The sequence below is a fragment of the Trachymyrmex septentrionalis genome, unplaced genomic scaffold, assembly GCF_001594115.1.
Source record: "Trachymyrmex septentrionalis isolate Tsep2-gDNA-1 unplaced genomic scaffold, Tsep1.0 scaffold19, whole genome shotgun sequence".
Taxonomy (NCBI): Eukaryota; Metazoa; Arthropoda; class Insecta; order Hymenoptera; family Formicidae; genus Trachymyrmex; species Trachymyrmex septentrionalis.
Genome location: NW_017305071.1, coordinates 4,880,761 through 4,895,434, shown reverse-complemented (window position 1 = coordinate 4,895,434; position 14,674 = coordinate 4,880,761). Strand labels below are relative to the sequence as shown.

The 14,674-nt window shown below is 30.8% G+C and overlaps 3 protein-coding genes across 5 annotated transcripts in view; 2 read left to right on the top strand and 1 right to left on the bottom strand.

Moving 5' to 3' along the window:
* The window catches only part of LOC108746736, an 18,949-nt gene extending 10,524 nt beyond the window's left edge, over positions 1-8,425 (top strand). Inside the window, exons 8-14 of the mRNA XM_018483669.1 lie at positions 2,202-2,292; positions 5,061-5,194; positions 5,272-5,572; positions 6,437-6,675; positions 6,927-7,076; positions 7,740-8,117; positions 8,216-8,425. Of these exons, the coding sequence (XP_018339171.1) occupies positions 2,202-2,292; positions 5,061-5,194; positions 5,272-5,572; positions 6,437-6,675; positions 6,927-7,076; positions 7,740-8,117; positions 8,216-8,425 (1,503 nt within the window). The remainder of the gene's footprint in view (positions 1-2,201; positions 2,293-5,060; positions 5,195-5,271; positions 5,573-6,436; positions 6,676-6,926; positions 7,077-7,739; positions 8,118-8,215) is intronic.
* Positions 8,426-8,935: 510 nt separating this feature from the next.
* Positions 8,936-10,613, bottom strand: LOC108746811. The gene is made up of 3 exons (XM_018483785.1): positions 10,180-10,613; positions 9,972-10,101; positions 8,936-9,532 (listed from the first exon to the last, which is right to left on the bottom strand). Exons 1-3 carry the CDS (start codon positions 10,311-10,313, stop codon positions 9,077-9,079), a joined length of 720 nt encoding a protein of 239 aa, XP_018339287.1. The 5' UTR covers positions 10,314-10,613; the 3' UTR covers positions 8,936-9,076.
* A 1,177-nt stretch (positions 10,614-11,790) lies between these two features.
* The window catches only part of LOC108746751 (nucleoporin GLE1), a 4,651-nt gene continuing 1,767 nt past the window's right edge, over positions 11,791-14,674 (top strand). Inside the window, exons 1-5 of one of the 3 annotated variants that reach the window (XM_018483690.1) lie at positions 11,791-11,988; positions 12,605-12,910; positions 13,507-13,956; positions 14,153-14,243; positions 14,318-14,605. In XM_018483690.1, the coding sequence (XP_018339192.1) occupies positions 11,941-11,988; positions 12,605-12,910; positions 13,507-13,956; positions 14,153-14,243; positions 14,318-14,605 (1,183 nt within the window). In that variant the 5' untranslated portion in view covers positions 11,791-11,940. Of the gene's footprint in view, positions 12,097-12,465; positions 12,540-12,604; positions 12,911-13,506; positions 13,957-14,152; positions 14,244-14,317; positions 14,606-14,674 lie in introns of those variants that run through there. The other 2 variants (XM_018483691.1, XM_018483692.1) reach the window with 2 other exon arrangements.

The following is a 14,674-nucleotide window of genomic DNA, read 5'->3' as shown; positions in this document are numbered from 1 at the left end:
AAGAATAAAAAGTTTCAAAATTATTATAAAAACTTATTTATTTATTAATTATTTATTTTAAAATATCTGAATTTGATTATGAAAAAATTCTTTCAAAATGAATGCCTGGAAATTTGTCGCGAAAAATATATTATAAAGTTTCAATTTAAAAATATAAATGCAAATATTTATTGAGATAAATAAAGTGACTAAAAATTTATCGTAAGACATATGTTTGTGTTCATAACTTGTAAAAATAGCTGTTATAATAATCATTGCAATATTTGTTAGATATTTGTAAAGACACAGATTTTTATCTGTATTTAATATTATAAATGAATGTATTGAGTCGGAATAAAATTTCATAGCGACATGAACTTTAAAATTCAAGCAACTGTAACTTCGTTAAAAATAAATGAAATTTAAATTTAAATAATCGATTTTAAAACTTAAATTTGTTTAGCTCATACTAACAAAATGGGAAATTGTCTTCTCACTTTGAGCCTCACGTGACTAAACAAAAAAACATTGCAGAAATTTTCGACTTTCTAATGTAAAAGCTTAAAATATTCCTTACAAAATTATTTTTTTTAATGTTCGTAAAATTTTTTATTATCTGAATTAAATCAAAGGAGCATTTTTTTACTTTGATTGCTCATAACGGTGTTAAAAATCATTGTACCGCAATTTAAAAGATTCTTAAAGCTGAAACTTTGCTCTGTGTGTTGAATGGCATAATTGTCAATATTTTAAAAACACATGTAGATATGATACAAATGAAGTAGCGCTACAAACTTTTGTTTCGGCACAATAATCAAAATGATGCACATGCAGAACACTGTCGACATAAAAAAAAAATTAATTTTTCTGTTTTGATATTATAAAATTTCTATTCTTTCTATACCTTTTACCAATTATATTATATTTTTCTGATGTGTATTGATGGATAAATATGATAGTAAATACAGTTTTCGCCTTGAGAACGAATCTTTATCTGGTGTAAATACCGTTCAGTATGATGCTCAAATCATTCGCGTTAAATATGTTATCTTTATAGAACAAGATCGCGATTATTTATCGATTCGTAGTCATGAAATCTCACAATAAGTGAAAAAATAATTAAGACGTAGTCGTTAATTATTAAATCTCTTCTGTTTTATCGAGTTTTGAATTCTTTCAACAAAACATGTTTATTTTAAATCATTTATGAAATTATTTATATAATGTGCGCGTTAATATTTTTTCTGATTACAAAACAATCGAGATATATATATATATATATAATCAGTACTAAAAATGAAACCATTGGTAATTAACTGACTGGTAACAATAATTCGCCTCAAGTTTCCACAATTCACACATCTTTGATCTCTCTTTAAAAAATGTATATATTCCACAGAGAAGTTTATGTATAGTAGAACTTCGTTTTTCCAAACATGTTGGAAGACAGAACAGTTTCAAATAGTTATAGCTAGGATAATAACTCCGATAATAAAAATTATTATTGCTCCTAGTACGTCAGAAAAATTGAAGCCAAGTCAATTTCTTATTATTCGAACGATATCGTAGTTTGGATAATAACAGCTCGATTGTGAATTCGTATATTTAATGGAATTAATTAAACTGTAATGCAACGCATTTTAATACACATCACTGCAGATTTTTAAAAAGAAGAAAAGAACGTGAATCGATATTAATTACTCTTAACTAAAATTCCATTCAAGCGAAGATCCCTCTCAATCTAAAATAATTAATTTTCAATCCGTCTCTTTTAACAAATACACCTTTACCTCGTATGACTCTAAATAAAGTTAATAAAAGAACAGTTGTCTACTTTCCTTCAAATGTTATGTTTCGCGTAATAACGTGTGATCGTTAAAATATATTTTAAATATATTATAAATATACAAATTTATAATTTAAAACAAGAATAATGGATCATCGTATTATTATAATATATAATAATAATACAAATGAGAGAAAAAGCAGATTGAAAAGATGTATAATTAAAGAAGATTAATTATGTTCTACTGCGTAGTGATTTCAATATTAAAGTATTGTCCGATTATTAATACGACAGCGCAAGACGTGCCATCGTTTAAGCATACGTTTGAGCGTAAAAGGGTGGGAGAGAATCGGTTTTCGGAGATAGTATAAAACAATGTGGATACGGTCGCTGAATCGTAGTCGTTTGTAATTTGCTTCAGTGTCAGCTTCATTAGAAGTTCATCATCATGGCGTCTCTACGGAGGAAGAGGGTCTCCGTAGTATCTCTTTCGGAAAGAATGAAAGTCCCATCGAACAAACCATCAGGTGATTAATTAATAATATAAATAATATTATGAATAATGTGTATACAAATTACTATAATTTCTGTACAAAGAAATCCATATTTTCCAATAATTTAAAAAAAAGCACAAACATTTTGTGAATTAATTAAATCAGTTTAAAAAAAATGAAACCCAAAATTATTGAAGATCTTCATCTATTTATTTATGACTTTTTGTAAAAGAAAATTTTCTAAATTATTTACTGTACTTAAAAAGATAAGGATTGCTATTATTGAAACATATAGTATCTCACAACCCGTGATTTTAATTTTAAATACGGATATTCCCTAATAAACTTGAAGTAAATATTTTTTAGCAAAAATATTCAAATTATGTGATAAATTATATAACCAATTATAAGTGATGTAACAAAATTTAAACGATAAAATGTTTATTAATAATTTTAAATGTTCTTACAAAATTTGATTAAATAATTCAAATAAGATAACATTGAGCTCTCGAGATAACAAATAAGTATAATTATAAATTACTGCCAGGCGATGATATACAAATTGTATATCATAGACTTTACATGTATTTCTACAAAATCGAACGTATTGGCTCAGTTCGAATTCAATGTTGAATTTGTTATTGAACATCGCTGAGGGTGGCTCGAACTGAGTCAAAACGTTCGATTTTGTAGAATTAAATGTAAAGTCTATAAAATCTATATATCTAGTCTACAATTTCTATATATAACACTCGAATAACTACGTTAAAATTCTCAATCGGCAGTAATTTATAAAAATTTGATTAGTCTTTTTGATTACAATTTTTCTATATTATATAGGTTTATAAATGTCTTTAAAAATTATAAGAACAAACTTACATATATAAATGAAGTGCAGATATAAACAGAGTTCTATTTAATAACAAAATTATTTTCTAAATAGAGAAAATCTTTCTCCTTTTTAAAAAAAGTATTTCTTCTCTTTTTCATTTTATATTCCTTTTCTATTTATTTATTACATGTTATTATTACTGCAACATTTCTATTCTTAAATTCTTTACAAAATTTATCTGACATTCGACAAATATACAAATTCGATTCTCTTTAGCAGTGTTAGATTTCTCTTTCGCATCCTTCATCTTCACGCTAATCGAAAAGGGAAACTTCTTTATATTTTTTAAATAATTGTATAAAATGTGAAGATAATTATATAAATATGTGAGTAAAAATAATACAAATAAATGTACAATAGAAACAATATAACAATTTATACGAGAGAGAGAGCGAGAGAGAGAGAGAGAGAGAGAGAGAATTGATTATCATATTCAATAACTGAATTATAAATGAAAATAGAGATTATGGAACAATTATCACGAATTATGTTAAAATGTGATGCAAACCTCGAATCAATATTGACGCACCTGTCTTATTAAGTTATTGTTCAGTGTATATAAAAGAAAAATATGTTTATTACATATTTATTATTCGCTTCGCGATAACTAGAAACATTTTATGTCTTATTGATGCTTCAGATTCTTGTTATTTCTGGAATAAGTGCTAAAAGATCTCATCAATATAATTCGATAATTAATAAGAATAAAAAAACATAAATTAAAATATAATAATCAATATTATAACAATACTACACTTAATACATTATTTCTTTAATAAGAGTATTTTTTCTAATTTACGCTGTAATAAAAAATTTATTTTGCTTTCTTTCTCTTTCTCTCGCTGTATTATATCATAATTTCAATTTTTTAGTAATATATTACTATTTCTTTCTCTTAATCCATCAGTTTTTCCTGATCCACATGATTGACTCAGGACTATCTGGGGAAAACATATTTTGCGAGTAAAAGTTATATTATATAACAATTATCGATTAGAATTAATCCGCATTCTATGCATTTTTCGGACGAGGTTCGCTTCTTCGGAATGAAGAAAAAATTCAAACACGGTTACTAAGATTTTATCGATTGCACTCGCATACCGGTGATTTCTCTGACGCAACGGGTAATTGTTATTGGATTTCAAGCGTAAACATTGAGCGATCGGTTTTTACTGACGCAATGCGATCTTGATGACAATGACACAATTTGTATTCAATTCCGCGTTTATACGTGATGCCCATGTAAACTTCGTCGAGGGCGTAAAGAACGTACTACTAATTGTAAAAATAAAGAACATAAATGATGATTGAAAAATAGATCATTTTTCTATTTGTTCACAGAACTTAAAATTATAACATTAGTTTCCACACAATGCAGTCATACCTAAATTAAACAAGCGATTGTAATTTTTTTCTTTTGCAGTGTCTTGAAATTTGCAAATTAAAATATCACAGCAAGAAAGTCCTTGAAAAAAATTAAGTAAAAAAGGTTATTTGTAAATTCTTATTTTAAACCATAATTTTTTGAATATGAAGGTTTGAATATGGCTAATTACATACAACAATTAAGCAACCACTTATTTAAACATCCATGAGTCACGCGAGGCACGTGTTAATGAATTGGTGCGCCCATTTCAGCACATTCATGAGTAATTCTAAACGTAATGGCTGTAATTGGCTATGTTTAAACCTCCCGTTATATTTAAAAAAACAAATTGCTTAAAATAAAAAAATTTCAAAGAATTTTTTTTACTTCACTTTTCAAGAAAATTTTTCAACTTTTTTGCTATAATATTTTGATTCGCGAATTTTGAGACACTCTTTATATCGAGATAAATTAATTGTTTCACTATTCGATCAATTTATTGTATTACATGCATACCTTGAAGGATATAATTTCTCCTTGCAGCATGGTTCGGATGTAGACATGGTCAGGTGGGACTCATGGGCCTAGGATTCTTTTGTTGTTATGCTATCCGAGTAACGACGTCAGTAACCTTGGAGGCGATGACCAATGCAGCCAGTGCCAATCCTAATTTCGAGGTACGTGTCAATGACACTGATTCTTTTTTTTATCCTCGTGATCTAAAAGAGAGATACACTTCTTCTCTCTTTCGAAGGAGTTCCACTGGGAGGAATCAGTGAAGCACATAATCCTCAGCTCTTTCTTCTGGGGCTATACCATCACGCAAATACCTGCCAGCATTCTCACTCAGAAATGGACTGCTCAGGGTTTGTTTTCGATGACCCTAGTTATCTCCGGATTGCTGACTATCGCCACTCCCATGGCCGCTCATTATGGCGGCTGGCAGATGGTGATCGCTTGCAGGGTAATGTGCGGCCTCGTCCAGGGTGCCGTTCTACCGTGTCTGCACACCTTGCTGTCTAGGTGGTCGCCGCCTGAAGAGCGTGGTAGACTCTGTAAGTGTACATATCTTTAATTGAACACACACACGCGGAATAAATACTTTCACTCTTACTTGAGTGAAAGTATTCTAAATGAGTTAAGAGAAAAGTTTTCGGCATTTGATTAGTGATGATTCTCGTATTCATTAAAATAAAAGTTGCGTATATATATATACATGGAGATTTTTGTGACATCTTATCATTTATTCGTCGAAGTTTAAAGATATTTGCTTGAATTTTAGAATCAGTTTGTAGCACAATGCTACACTGATTTTAAAATAATTTTAGCATTTGTATATTTTTCGAACTGCTTAAATGCATCATAAAATCAGTGATTTTATTTGTTATATTTTACTTTGTCAAGAAACGTCGCAATTTTTAATTTCTTATTCCAATTTCAATTTCAACCTGATTTGTGTTCTTTTTTTTGAATCTCAAGTTCGCATGCAGTTAGTTATATATATATATATATATATATTCACTTTTGTTTGATCACAGAAATGCAAATGAATTAGCAGGCACGTCAAGTTTGATACGTATAAGAGATAGGAAAAATTCTTATCGTAGTCTGATGATGCCAAATTGATAAGGCACGTCAAGAGTCTGGTGCCAAAAAAGTATTTAAGATTAATATTTTATAATAAAAAGAATTTCAATTATCCAAGTTTCTCATATTTCTTTTGATTTCATTTTCATCACTAAAACAATGAAATCTTCTATCTTTTGAACGGGTTTATTTAATTATAATAAGTACAATTAAAAATTATCAAAGATTCAAAGAAAAAAAAAAACATTTTTTTCATTAATTAGTCTAATAATAATTATGTTGAATTTTGACCTAAAAAAATTGTGGTTGTAATACATTTCACGTATCTCTAGCAACGTTCGTTTATTCCGGCGGCTGGATCGGCAACGTAATATGCTTATTAAGTACCGGCTTCCTTGCGGCATCATCCATCGGCTGGCCTAGCTGTTTTTACGTTTGGGGAAGTCTTGGCGTCCTCACCGGCATCTGTTTCTATTTGCTCGGGCAGGATTCACCCTCCGAACATCCCAGAATATCTCTCGATGAAAAGGAATACATTGAGACGAGTCTGGGAATAACCGAGATCAACGAGGTAATTCCTTCAATATTGCACTGAGAGAAGAGAAAAAAAAACAGAAAATCACACATCAGTTAAATAATCATTTCGAATATACATTAAAAAATTAAAATTAATTTGAAATTTAATATATGTTCATATAATTAAATAAATAAATAATTTTAGAATTAAAAAGTCAAAAGTTGCAAGTTCTTTAGATTAATATTTAGAGAAATAAATGTCTTCGTATTTTTTCTCTCTACATGTTGTTCTTCCTCCGTTTTCAGAAACCCTCCACTCCGTGGAAGTCCATATTAGGGAGCTTGCCGGTCTGGGCATTACTGATGGCGCAATGCGGACAATCCTGGGGCTTCTGGATGCTGCTGACGGAAATCCCATCCTACATGAGTTCGATTATGCGCTTTGATATCAAGAAGGTTTTTCATATAGTCATACAGTAAATAACTTCCGTTAGAATTTCATCCTTCGTTTTCTCTCTCTCTTTTATCAAATTATTCTTTTGCAAGATTTCGGAAATTTTGGAATTAGCACTCGGATAGAGTAGCACGTATATTTCAACTTTGAAAATCGCGTTTGGAATATTAATTAATAATTCGATGTGTATGTTGACAAGATCATGAGGGAAGAATGATTAATATGCCACGTGAGACTTAAGTCAATTCAAGCATCATGGTCATGAACATTAAACTATTCCGATGTCGTATCATCAATAAACGAGTCAATGACGGCTGAAAAAGAATTAATGAAACATCAAGATATATCTCTTATCGTTTAACTCTTTGCATATAATTACATTTTTTAGATAAATTTTAAATATATTTTTAAATATAAACTTATTATAACACTTTCTCTTTACGATGTTAAAAAAATATATTCTATTGACATTAAAAAATTAAATTCTTAATTCTTATTAATGTGAACTATTCGACATAAATGAGATATCACTTCAAAATCAAATCTGTATAAGTAAATTAACTGATATATCAAACAATTTGAGTAAGAAACATTTTATAATAATATTTCATTAAATGTTTATTAAAAATAGCAAGAACTAATACTATGCATTTTTGATTGCACAGAATGGTATGATGACGGCATTGCCTTACTTATCAGCGTGGCTCATCAGCTTTCCAATCAGCCATATATCCGATCTATGCATCAGGAAAAAAATTGTGACAACGAAGATGTCCCGGAAGATTTGCAATACAATTGGTCATTGGGTACCGGCAGCCGCGCTGGTCGGGTTGGGTTACGTGGGGCAGGACCAGCCGGAATTGGCCGTGGGTATCCTCGTCATCGCCGTATCGTGCAACATCGCTGCTTTTTGCGGCCATAACATTAATCACATGGACCTTAGTCCGAACTTCGCTGGCCCGCTCATGGGATTTACAAATACTATTGCATCTGCCTGCGGCATTCTCGCACCGCTGATCGCTGGGGTGATCATCAAGGATTCGGTTTGTGACATTATAAGACTTTATAATTATTTGCATTGCTAGTTATCATAAATTTAATGATGTCATATATATTTAATGTCATCATCTCTCCTGTTTAGACCAACATATTGCAATGGCGAAGCGTGTTCTTTCTGTCGGCCGTAATATACACGGTGGGCAATCTAATCTTCATCCTATTCGGCACCAGCGAGGTGCAAAAGTGGAATGATCCAATTGAAAGCAAGAAGGATAGCGTTGTGCGAAAAGTATCGACAATGCCGGTGACCATCGCGACAATACAGGAAAAGGAAGACGAGAGAATTCCATGACATTCCATGACAATCCATGACAAAAAAAAATAGAGAAACGTAATATTATGAGACAATACTTTGTTTCCTATTTTTTATATTTTATTTTTCAAATTATATATTTATCTGTGTGGATGTGTGATTTCTTGTGGTAACTTCTGAATGACTTAGAATATTAACATTATCTCAAAAAAGCGTGTATAAAATATATATTAAAATGCCTTGACTAGAAAAGTTGCATATAAATATCGAAAAATATATATATACATATATGTATATAAAATTCATGTCGAATGCATATATAGGATCTGCCAGAACAATTTCTTTTTAATTTATCCTCAAGAATATGTAAGTAAAGAAATTAATTCTAATTAATTTAAGTCTAATTAATTTCTATTCTAGATTTGGCGATCACAGAATTGCTGCAACTTGTATCAAAAAACTTAGAATTTAATTTAATTTAGAATTTTTTTTTTAAATTTTTAATAAATTATTAATACATTTCATGTAATGTAAAAACGTTTAGTCTTATGTAAATAGACAGACGGGAAATGTATAATATATCTTGTATAAGAAGAGAAAATTCAATATATCAAATCTAATTGTAAAACGTTCATTCATAAAAATTTGATAATCATACAAAACTGCTTATATATGTACATCTTCATTACCTCAGTCTTCTTTAGGATGACTATGCAATGCATTGGTCCGAATGGCGTGCCCGATAAATATCGCGCCGATAATCGTTGTCACTAATGTGGCACAAGTAACAAAGAGCGAGAGAGAAGAGTCACCGATTGGTATTCGCCAAACGTAGTCGCGATTGTTTGACATACGATACGGAATCTCACGCCACTTGGCCATTAGTCCGACACATGGTTCACATAAGTCTATTTTAGATACCCTGTGATCCTTAATCCTCTTCCTACATCCTAGCAGCAGTTTCACTTCAGGCAAAGTCACATTAACATAACCGCCTGTTTCATATGCATATTGATAACGTTGGTGAACAGGAATTGTTAAACTGGAGGATGACAAACTTATGGATGCGCAAGTTGTCACATTCTGCTGACCAGCCTTCTCTGCGAATAACTCGACGTCGGTCTCGCCAACGGAGCATATGGTATTCTACAATATTAGTATTGTTAATTAATTAGATGATTGTTCAAAGAATGATATTATATTTACATTTATATTATGTGTATATAATGAAATAGAATTTATATTTAATGTATATATGTATGATATTAATATAATATAGATTTTTTTAGATAAACATAGTTAAGTTATTATTCTCTATATAAATTATATAAATTTAAGATGTATGAATTATAGAATATCAAATCAATATAAATAATATAATAGCTTTAAGATTTGTAATATTTAAAAGATAATGTTAATAACGTCTCTTTAATTTTATATTAATGTAATCAAAATTCAATAATTTTACAAAGTAAATTAATAATTTTATATGTATAAAACTTAAAATGATAAATTTTAAGATTTTAAGATTCGTGATTATATTTTTTTCAAGTTACATTAATTATTGAACAACTAAGAAGTATACCGTTCCTCTTCTTCTCATTTCTGCTATTTCGTCTGTATTGACGTACAATGCTGATGGTAATTCCATGTAAATAGCAGCTTGACAGTCATCCTGGGTAAGATTCTTGAAGTGTATCCGAAAAATTAACGTTCTGCAAAAGGGAGTAAAGTGTTAAAAATTACACGTGGAATCTGCTCGTTTATTTACATAACAAACTACAGTTTCTAACCTATGAAACCCGTTTCCCTCCACGTCGAGATCGATCTCAGCCTCGATTGCCGCACAAATCTGCGCGCAAAATATACACAGGAACAAGGCAACGATAATTCGCAAAAGATTCACTTCGCAGACGTGTTTTCTCATCTTTATATTCTTAGATCACATACTTTTGACGTTTCTGACGTTTACGTATATATATGCATACGTGAGATTTCCCGGCCGCCATTTGATCTGTTTTCTCTTCCTGCACTAGAAGTCTCTTTCCCGCTTTCGATAAATATCAAACATTATTTCACTTACCTATTCACCTATTTCACTTTAAGTTCCGAACGTATACACTGATTTAGCCGCAGAAAACAGACCTGTGATGTGCTCAGTTGCAATCAAAAATCAGTTGTAATCAAAAATTGACCAATCATCTTTGAGTATTCTCTTCTTACAGTCAAATGAGAGGGAAATATTCGACTGTGGCCATTCTGATCGGATTAAACCCTCGGTAGAAACTAGGCCAGTGTTACTAATCCAACAAATTAAAATCACGTTGCCTAGAGGTTTTTGTACCAACATTTTCCAGTCTAGTTTTTTATTTTCGGGAAAATGTCATATAACTGATATTCGGTGATATCCATAGAAAGAGACGATTTAGAGAGAGACACTTGCAAACTAAGTCTGTTTTTATTGGGTGCATCTAGAAGCTCATTGAGAGCTTAATAAGCTCTTTTACCTATTTGGTCTACATTTTTAGATCTAATGGAATATGTCAATCAAATGTAAGAGCTCACTAAGCGCTGTGATAACTGCTGAGAAAAAATTGTAATTTTTCTGCAATATATAAGATATTATAACTTTACAAGTATGCATATTTATTTATGGAACATTTATGTAATAAAAAATCATGAATTTAATATGTATTGAATTAAATGTATAAGCCAAATATTTATGTTAATAATAGCAAATTTATATCAATTGTTGATAATGTCAGCGTTCTTTAATTACCTCGGGGCCCTTAGGGCCCTTTTTATATCGCTGAAAATTTGCTCAGGTTGACGATCTTTAATAGTATTTCGTTGGTGGCCAAAGTTACTCCGATTTTGGTCTAATAATTAATCGAATTTTTAGATCTAATTAATTAAACTCTGGCAATTTTTGAAATTTTTAGATTTAGTGCCATCCAATTATATATTTCTAATATTTTATCAAATCTTGAAGGTTTAAACATTCAGACAAAGATTTAACAACGATTCTTGAAATTCAATATGTGCTACGCGTTTTCATTAATTATTTTTTTCTAATATTTTATTTTTGAAAATATATTTTTATAATTTGCAAGATATCGATTAAAGCAGGTAATTAATAACAGTCAATAAGATTATGACCTACTTTATTATGATTAAATAAGTATCAGTCCTCGAATTACCGACATGAAAAAATTACAAAAATAAATCAAGTTAGAGTAGTAAGAGATAAGAAATTAAAATTGCAAACATCGCAATTTTATAAATTGTTATTATTGTAAATTCTGTTTCGCTATATGTTATTCTTCTTTGCTTCTAATAGACAAATTCGATTATTCCGGTGTGAATCTCGCTTTAATAGCTCTCTTCGTGTTGCGGTCTTACGATGTTGTCAGGTGTTGTTTCGCCGCTGTCTCGGCATATTAATTGTTGTATGCGAACGGATTATTGTCGATAATGAAATGACGTTCACAATTAACGTGATCGAGTAGTAGCGATGAGAGAACGATAATCTCAGCGTGCGGTTTGTCCCATCGATGTCGATCACAAGTGGATGTAAATTCGCGCGCTCTGATCTAAATAAGGTTAGATTCACGAGATAGTTTTGGGTAGTTTGCAGTCGCGCGCCTTTAATCCTGCGAAATAAAATCATGTCGATTCATTCGGAGAGAACGAAAATAGAAACCAACAAGGTAAGTCGAGAGACGAAGCTAATATACATTGGCATATATATTATTCTGGAGTAATAAGAGAAAGATTGTATATTAAATGTGTAGAAATTGGGATAAACTTTTGGAGATCTTTGTTTATTGCAGTTTTAACATTTTTATATCATTACATTGTTGAACAAGCTTTGTTTAAGTTCTCCTTATGATAAACTACAAATAATAACAACATATAAAGTCTCTCTCTGTGTTCGTACATACATATTCTTGATGATCTGTTTATTACAAAGTATTGTCCAAGGACAAATTTATAGGTCTGTACTTTTTCCATACTCTATGACTGAACTTCTTGCATAGTCCATCCTTTTTGTTTTTACATCAGAGAAAAAGACAGAAGGTAAACCATGCAAGAAGTTCTTGGAGTAAAGAAAAGAACAAACCTAAAATTCTATTGAACTCTCCAATAAAAGGTAAAAAATCTTGGCTTTGTATCTCAAACGGCTTGAAATTTAATTATGCAACTGTTATTTTACAGGTGAACGACATGGACATCACATCAGACTTTACCCGCCTCAAGGTATCTGTATTGGAGAAGGCGTCACGTATATCAGCAACTACAATAGTAGATCGTATCACGATCGGGCCTCAATCGACGCTGTATGAAGAAGATTCTAACAAAGCAGACAACATTGAAAATGAGCAAAATTCTTGTAACATTAAAAGTCCACAGAGAACTATTACTAGTCCCAAACACAACATGGTGGCCACTTCAAATGGCATTCATTTCTCAGTCAATAAGATTGATGCGGAGAGTGAATTGCAAAGAAAAGAAGAAGTCTGGGTATCTTGATTGTTATGACGTCATACATATATATATTGATTAAATATACATCTCAATATTATATATATTTTTAATTAAATTTATACGTAGACATACTCATTGCAATCAAGGGGATGCCAAAATTCATATCTTTACACACTTATTAAAATACTTGTATAAAGTCTTTGGATTTTCAGCAAACTTTCTTGCGAATAACACATGAGCCATGCATTGGCCAATAAGCTGTTTAATTTTTTGTAAAAATGATTTTCATAATTTAGAAATTTGTAATTGTTTCTCTTTGCCAAAATTTAGGGGAAGCAAGCATCTCTGTGTTCTATGAGTGTATTTTTTATATAATTTTATTATTAAAATAAATGGTATAAAAAAATTCTATGAGTTTGTCTATGAGTAGTAATTTGAAATAAATATAATTTTGGTTAGTTATTAACAAAATGTATAAACAATTGATATAGTAGACTTTGAATAGACGAGTAATTTGAGATGAATGTTTAATTCTAATTAAATTCTCTGTTGAAAATTAAAAACATAATGTCATAAGACCGACATTAGTACTACATTAGCCTTCTATCGTTATTTCTTCGTTTGTATTGCAGAAAGTAATAGACCGTCGCATTCAGCATATGAACGAGAATGCTCGAGTAATTCAGGAACAAATGGCAAATTCACGCTCATCGATGGCACGTGAACGCGAACGCCGGAGTGAGGAGAAGTTGGCGTACTTCTTAGCTGAAGAGGAACGATTGGCAGAGCAGGAAGAGATCAAGAGACGACATGAACAACAATTACAGGCACAGCGCGCTCAAGAGCAAAAAGAAAAGCTTGAACGAGAGATGGAGGAATATCGAAGAAGAATGAAAGAAAAGGAAAGACTGATGAAGACTGTGTCAGTCCATCGGGATCAGTTCACGACCAAGTACTGTGACCTCGTGGCATTATCCAAGACCTGCAAAGACCAGCAAGCGTTCAGTGCGATATTTACCGCACATAGCGCGACGATAAGAGATGTGTTCCAACGAATCGAAGCTATAGATGAGAAAATCAGAGTAATTATTGAAAAGAAAAGAAAAATTATTTGCAAGAAAAAATTAAATATTTTTCTTAAATATTGAATTGTATTTATTAACAAAAAAGAGATAATCATGAATTTTTAGAGATTTTTTTCTAGAACATTCTGTAGATGTTATATAATATTTGTTTAATAATTGTAAATGACGGATTATTTTTGTCTGTCTTTTATAGAATGGAGAATTGGTAGCTGCAGATGAAAATCTTATTGAGAGTTTGGTTTGTCACTTCAGTGATATATTAAATGTATTTCATATAGAAACAGGTTTGTGAATTTTCTTGCAATTATATTTTTTTTATCTCAAACTTGTGTTAAATATACTTTGTTACACATTGTAGAAAAAATAAATGCTCAATATGAAGCGGAATTGGCTCGAAAAGCGCAAGCTGCAAACTTGATACAGTCAGTCGAAGAGACAAATAATGTTCCAGTTAATAATGTAATACCTTGTCAACAACCAGATGAAAACAATGTTGTGGAAACCAAAGAAGATGATAGTTCCAATGTAATAACGAATGCAATAACGAATCAAGAAGCAGTAGTTACATCAGTTAACGAAGTAGTCGCACCGTCTGTATCTGATCCTCAGTTAGAAGAAACGACTAAAAATTCTGCATGTAAAAAAGGTGATCAAGATCTCTAAAAGCATATAAGACGCATTTGAAGTATTTAAATTAATAATGTATATGTATACA

Bases quoted from the DNA above. Each gene is read 5' to 3' on its own strand.
- LOC108746811 (XM_018483785.1), bottom strand. From the start codon at position 10,313: ATGAGAAAACACGTCTGCGAAGTGAATCTTTTGCGAATTATCGTTGCC. The intron at 10,102-10,179 runs GTTAGAAACTGT...TCCCTTTTGCAG, and splicing joins GAGGGAAACGGGTTTCATAG to AACGTTAATTTTTCGGATAC. The intron at 9,533-9,971 runs GTATACTTCTTA...CTAATATTGTAG, and splicing joins AAATGAGAAGAAGAGGAACG to AATACCATATGCTCCGTTGG.